Source organism: Nestor notabilis, unplaced genomic scaffold (assembly GCF_000696875.1).
Source record: "Nestor notabilis isolate BGI_N333 unplaced genomic scaffold, ASM69687v1 scaffold20408, whole genome shotgun sequence".
NCBI classification, from domain to species: Eukaryota; Metazoa; Chordata; class Aves; order Psittaciformes; family Psittacidae; genus Nestor; species Nestor notabilis.
Genome location: NW_009940995.1, coordinates 12,002 through 18,372, shown reverse-complemented (window position 1 = coordinate 18,372; position 6,371 = coordinate 12,002). Strand labels below are relative to the sequence as shown.

The 6,371-nt window shown below is 44.0% G+C and overlaps 2 protein-coding genes across 2 annotated transcripts in view; one reads left to right on the top strand and one right to left on the bottom strand.

The window, feature by feature from the left end:
* The window catches only part of EDRF1 (erythroid differentiation regulatory factor 1), a 24,794-nt gene extending 20,915 nt beyond the window's left edge, over positions 1-3,879 (top strand). The window contains 4 exon segments of the mRNA XM_010020653.1: positions 1-39; positions 299-414; positions 1,415-1,578; positions 3,708-3,879. The exon segment at positions 1-39 is cut by the window's left edge and continues 25 nt beyond it. Of these exon segments, the coding sequence (XP_010018955.1) occupies positions 1-39; positions 299-414; positions 1,415-1,578; positions 3,708-3,879 (491 nt within the window).
* Positions 3,880-6,286: 2,407 nt separating this feature from the next.
* Positions 6,287-6,371, bottom strand: part of UROS (uroporphyrinogen III synthase) — a 10,443-nt gene continuing 10,358 nt past the window's right edge. The window contains 1 exon segment of the mRNA XM_010020652.1: positions 6,287-6,371. This exon segment is cut by the window's right edge and continues 29 nt beyond it. Within this exon segment, the coding sequence (XP_010018954.1) occupies positions 6,287-6,371 (85 nt within the window).

The following is a 6,371-nucleotide window of genomic DNA, read 5'->3' as shown; positions in this document are numbered from 1 at the left end:
ATCTGGAAAGAGTGGCATTTGCAGAATTCCAGATGGCGAGTAAGTCTACCTCTGGCTTTACTACAACAGCTTTCCAAAATACCATTACCTATTTAATTACATTTGTAGATAACTTTGTATATGAAAGCAAGAGTAATCTGCTTCTCAGAAGAGCATTTTCTTCAAGAGAGAAGAGATGGTTTTATCTTACTGGTTTTCAGTTGACTAAGACACTACTTGCTTGATAACTTTGGATGGAAGAAAAAGTGGAATCTGTAACATAAACCATTTGTGCCTTTCATTTTTACTTCTTTTTTAGGTCAGAACAGCAGTGCTGGGAAATTAAAGACTCTGTTTGGGGCACTGGATATAATGGTGAAGACCAAGGGTGCATTCCAGCTCATCAGAAAGGATCTTGTGGCAGAAAGTGAACAGGTAAACAGAGGTGAAGTGGGATGATTGCTCCTTGTATCTTTGGTGTTCATGTCAAACTGGTCATTTGACAAGTAAGATGTTGCTTGGTTACTTTTCAGTAGAGCTGGTTGCTTAAATAGTGTGGACAGGGTTGAAACCTATTGTAGTTCTCTTCTAGCCTTTAAGTGGAAGCAGATTAAAAAATTACTCTGGGACATGATCTGGAGATGAATTAAAGCAGAATCCCAGCCTGGTCTGTGTTGGAAGGGACCTTAAAGCTCATCCAGTTCCAAGGGACACCTTCCACTAGAGCAGGTTGCTCCAAGCCCCTGTGTCCAACCTGGCCTTGAACACTGCCAGGGATGGGGCAGCCACAGCTTCTCTGGGCACCCTGTGCCAGCGTCTCAGCACCCTCACAGGGAAGAGCTTCTGTATAAGAGCTCATCTCTATCTCCCCCATCAAGTTGAAGCCCCTTGTCCTGTCACTGCTTCCTATCAAACATGTTTGTGTATGGACGTAGACTGACCGAACAGGCTTCTATGCAGCTCTGCATTATCTCTTAAAGGTCCCTTATCCCTTAAGAACTTAATGTATGAACAATATAAATAGGAATTCTCTCTGTATAGTATATTTAGTATTAAAAGGTGGAAGGTTATCTGTAGCTAGTGTTCAGGTAGATCAGGTTATTGATACCTAAACAAGTAATTACTTGCAGTACATGGTGATGTGTGTCATCCCTTGCTGGCAATTTGAGCAGCAGATGGAGTCAGCAAGTCCATATTTTCCTGATGCTTCTGTAACTAAATACTCCAATATATATGTACAACACAGGCAATCAGTGTAACTTTTGCACGGTGTGGATATGAGTTTAACTGCCCCATAACAGGGTGCCACAGCAATTGTGATGTTGGTACCACTCCAGTAAAGAATAAGCTGACTTGCTGGTGGGAGTTTCTGGCTTATCTGAACTGAGTTTAAATGGTGAATCCAGTGACATGGTTTTTGCTTTTCCTCTTATAGATAAGTGAGGGTAAAAGTGCTGCTGAGAACATGCCACCTACTGATTCCTCCACCAGCCTTAACAAAGAAGAAGTGTTGAAACTCCTCAGTATTTTTGAGTCCCGAATGTCATTCCTCCTCCTCCAATCCATTAAGTTGTTAACTTCAACCAAAAAAAAGATTGGGTAAGTTGAACCATGAGGTGTGTGTGAAGATGTGATTCCCATCTGTAAATCCATACAAACTGTGACTCTTCAGCCTGCTAGAACTGAGGTATTTACTCTTTTATGGAGGTGCCTTTCCTGTGTGGAGAAGGAGCTGAGACACACCTCAGTTGTCTGAATTGTGAATGTTTTCTGTGGGTTTATGTGCAATTGAAGCAGTAACCAAGAAACATCATCTCTGCATGTGTCTGGGCAGCTTTTTTCTCCTCTTTCCTGATAGCAGTCTAGGACTGAGCAAGGATAAGTCAGACTTGAATGGCTCTATTCAAATTGGAAAATCATAGTTTGTAATCACCCTTTTAAAAGCATGGAACAATGACAAGTCACTGGTGCTCTGTCATGCTCAGTGGTATCTAACTGATCCTTCAAAAGATGTAAATAAATCCTGTGTCCATCATAGGCATAAATTCACACACAAAGCAGCTTAACGTGTAGTGCTGCCATGATTTTGCTGGCCTACTTCTCTCTGGGTTTTGTTATTCGAACTGTTTAGGGAATGAGGTGTATATGGGGTCTTTTATGAGGTGTATATATGTGTATATGGGGTCCTTTATCTTGACTTGGTCTTCGTCTGTGCCAGCATGTGAAAGTTAGCGGGGGGAAAAACTCCTTTGTACTGCTGGTCTCTTCATGTCTTGATGATAAAATACATCAGAGACAGCACAGTTTAGCAACCGAAATACACCAGAGTACATGTAGGCACATCAGTAGTGCTGTAAGCAAAGAGGGATGGATGTGGGGAAGATGCTCGCTGGCCTTAAAGAATTTCCTAATGTTAGATAAAGTTAATGTAGGAAGATGTGCCATTAGTTCTAGTGTATCCTTCTAGAGAATTCTTGTATTGCTGGAAGTTAAGAGTTTCTCAGACTGAAGCACTGCTGATGCAAGTGCTGTTTTGGCAACAGTAAGTGTGAAATGGGATCATTCTCCACAGGAAGTTGTCTGCTGGTAGGAGGAGATGGGTAAACAGAAAAACAAGAGACAAGAAGGAAGCTGAGCACTGCCTGAGCAGGAGTTTAACACAGCGTTTGGGTGCTTTCCTTTCTAAAGGGCTTCCACAAGGTGGCAATCTGAGTACGTGGAATACAGAGAATTCCAGTAGGATTTGTACCTAACCCAGCAGATGTCCAAAGTAACTGTGTAAATTGGTTTAGTTCTGTTGCCTCAGAAGTGTTGTCGAAGAAAGAGGCTTTTTTGGTTTGTGGGCTTTCCCCCTTTGTTGCTTTCCCATCGTTGTGTCTCTCAAGTGGGGTTTTATATTGAAGATTCCCTACAGGGAGCATGTTACAGTTTGAATGCTGTGAAATGAGACTGGTGTAACAACAGGTTATGCTTGGTTAAACAATAGTGGATTGAGGCTCAGCTTGAACCTGCCTTTTGCTGTACCTTTCTAAGTACCTCCTGTACCTCTCACGTGTTTCCTCCATTCTGCTCCTTAGAGGAGGATAACATCTGCCTCCTGTTTAGTAACAGGCTGAAAGGGAGGAGGTTGAGCTGACAAACGCTATTTCAGGTTTCAGATGCACTTTGACAGAGAACATGTGGTAAAGTTAAATGTTCTGATAGTGAAACTTGCAGACTAGCACTGAAACCAGATGAAATCAGAGCTTTACCCTCGAAGAAAAGCATAAGCATAACTGAACTTGGCTGTGTACGTCGGAGGAAAGTACTGGAAGTAATACTTGGTTCTGGGAATTCTTGTAACTTATCCTGGAAGTACTTTGCACCTCAGTGGCTTTTATTGACTACCTGTTCTGTTTAATAAGGAGAGCCCTCTGATTTCTGCCTAGTGTTAGGAATTCAATTAGTTTCACCATTTCTTGGTAATTCCTGAAGCATCTGCAATGAATCCGACTGCTGCTTGTACACATCTGTGCTTTATTTATCATATCAAGGCCAGTAGTTTAGGTTTTCATTTATCAGTGTTGGATGTTAAATGTGGCATGGTAGGAAATGGGAGACTCCAATGGCAACACCAGCCATGTGCTTTCGCAGGGATAGCCACTGATGATGTTGTTTAATAACTGGTAACTTGCAGAATCCAATCCTGGGGTCAGGTTAACAACCTGTGTTACCTGCTCTCTTCCTAGAGGCATTAATGAAGAAGAAGCTGCTCTTCAAACCAACAAGCAGGTTTACTCCCTGCTCCTGAGGGCAACTGCCAACCGAAGCCTGACTCTGCTGGAGCGGGTGGAAGTGATCCTGAACTTACTGGAGCAGCTGACCCAGAATTCCGACACCGGCAATGCAGGAATCCAGTGACTGACATGCTCTGGAACAGCCCAACAGTGCCTTGCTCCACGTGGGATTGGTGGTATTGTATCTTTCCCATGTGATATCCCTATTCATTGCAGGTGGTGATAGCGCCTGCGTTGTTACGCTGTACATGTGGGAAGGAGCAGGAATTCCTGTTTATCCCATGAGCCCTCTGCAGTGGTGTTTCTTTGTTTGAAGTGCCACGTTGGGGTTCTGCATAGAAACAGAAACACTTCTCATGTTGGAGAAATTCCCTGTTTTTCAGATAAGGGTCTTTGCAGTGATATCCATGTCTGGCATACAAATGTAATCTCACAGTTGCTCTGGGGTGGTATTTCATGGAATACACTTTGTAAGCAAGGCTGGATTGAAACACACGCCCATAATGTCAGCCAAAGCTGTACAAGCACATTTCTGTTGCATATGTGGACACACTACTACTAGTAGTTACTCTCTTCCAGAGAGATGTGCTTTTCCAGCTGTGCTGCAGGACTCTGCCAAATAGTGCCCATCACTGGGCTTTATTCCAGCAAGTTGAGTGGGTTTAGCTGTGTTGGGATTGATTAAGAAGAGTATTATTATGTTTTTCAGACTTGAAACTGTGAATAAATGAGAGCATATTTTTAAATAAAATTTATTTATTAAATATAAACTGCTGCTTGGGTCTGCCTTGGGGTTCCAGCCCTCATCAGAGCAGCAACTGCTCAACAGAGTGAAAACTGGGGAAGGTAGAAGGGACTGGAAATGACCTAAGTCAGGCCTAACAAACATGTGAGTCTCATCTTAGAATGTGAGGGCTCTGGTTTTTTGGAAGTAAGTATTATTTCAGAGAATCGTGGAATCACAGAATTGGTGTTGGGAGGGAGCTTAAGCCTCATCCAGTTCCAACCCCTGCCACGGGCAGGGACACCTTCCACTAGAGCAGGTTGCTCCAAGCCCCTGTGTCCAACCTGGCCTTGAACACTGCCAGGGATGGAGCAGCCACAGCTCCTCTGGGCACCCTGTGCCAGCACCTCAGCACCCTCCCAGGGAAGAGCTTCTGCCCAAGAGCTCATCTCAATCTCCCCTCTGGCAGGTTCAAGCCATTGCCCTTGTCCTGTCCCTCCATCCCTTGTCCAAAGCCCCTCTCCAGGTTTCCTGGAGCCCCTTTAGGCACTGGAGCTGCTCTAAGGTGTCCCCTTCAGGAGCCTTCTCTTCTCCAGCTGCCCCAGCCCAGCTCTCTCAGCCTGGCTCCAGAGCAGAGCTGCTCCAGCCCTCGCAGCAGCTCCGGGGCCTCCTCCGGCCTCGCTCCAGCAGCTCCATAAATACTTCTGAGGTCCATAATACTTCTGAGATTTTATTTCATGCTAAGAACTGGAACTGCTTTAGAAAGCAAAATGGCTGTTTTATTGTGTCCAGGCTGACTGATGCATCCACACACACAATTTGATGCGACTTCAGTTCACAGTAACATCATTGGGCTCAGATTAACTCTTACTCTGGGTAGGGAGCATCTCACCTTATTGGGAATTCAGGTCATAGAATTAAGCTAATAGAAATTTACAGCAAATGGGGATCTCTCTGTTGGTCTGTGAACCTCAGCACTGCACTCAATGACTTTCATGGGGATTATAATTAAGTTTATGATGATTTAAATCTGCTCTGAATTCCTCAGCATTAGCAGAAGGCAGTGGTGGTGCTAAATGGGATTATTTTTTTCCCTTTCCCAGGTAAACAATTCAAGCATAAACCACATCCAAACCAGACACCTCTAGGACCATTATTAACTATGATAATTCAGCTTATTTCTCTGTTAATAAACCCTCCTCCTTTACAGGAATAGAAACCAAAACCTCATTTGTGTAAGACCCTGCACTGGAAGGATATGGAGTAGCAATAGCGGACCTGCTTTTAGCTCCACGTGGTGCAGCTTCACCCCAAGAATGGTCTTATTCCACTGAGTATCTACAATCATCATTTTAATATCAATATCTGAAAAGCAGAACAATGAACAAGTGAGCTTTACAACAGGAAACACTTTGTTGTATGTATGGTTTTCATCTATAAAAGAGCAGGATGGGTGCAGAACTGATTCTACAGAGACATGAAAACCTGACCTGGTGTGTAGGTGATACCTGAGGTGATACACTCAACTCATCTCTACTCTGAGACAGATCAGCCTCTCACAAGGAGCTTTCAAGGAACACGCACATGAAATATATACACTGCACACATGAGAGAAGGGGAGTAATCAGATGCTTTTAGGGATGCTGGACAAAGCCTAGATTTCTTCCACATATAGGTGCCAGCTTCTCCCACCAGACTCTGGTAAGGACAGTGTTGGATATCCCTGAAAAACACTTCCTTGCAGGACAACAGGTCTGCAAACAAACCTTCTACAGCGCCCAGTTCGCCTTCAAAAGTCACACTGTGCTCACTTCGGTACAGAGCAGTTGTGTAAGTGAAGTGCTTTCTGGATGCCAGTGGCGAGGTCCTGGGGAGTGGGGCTCTCTGCAGTG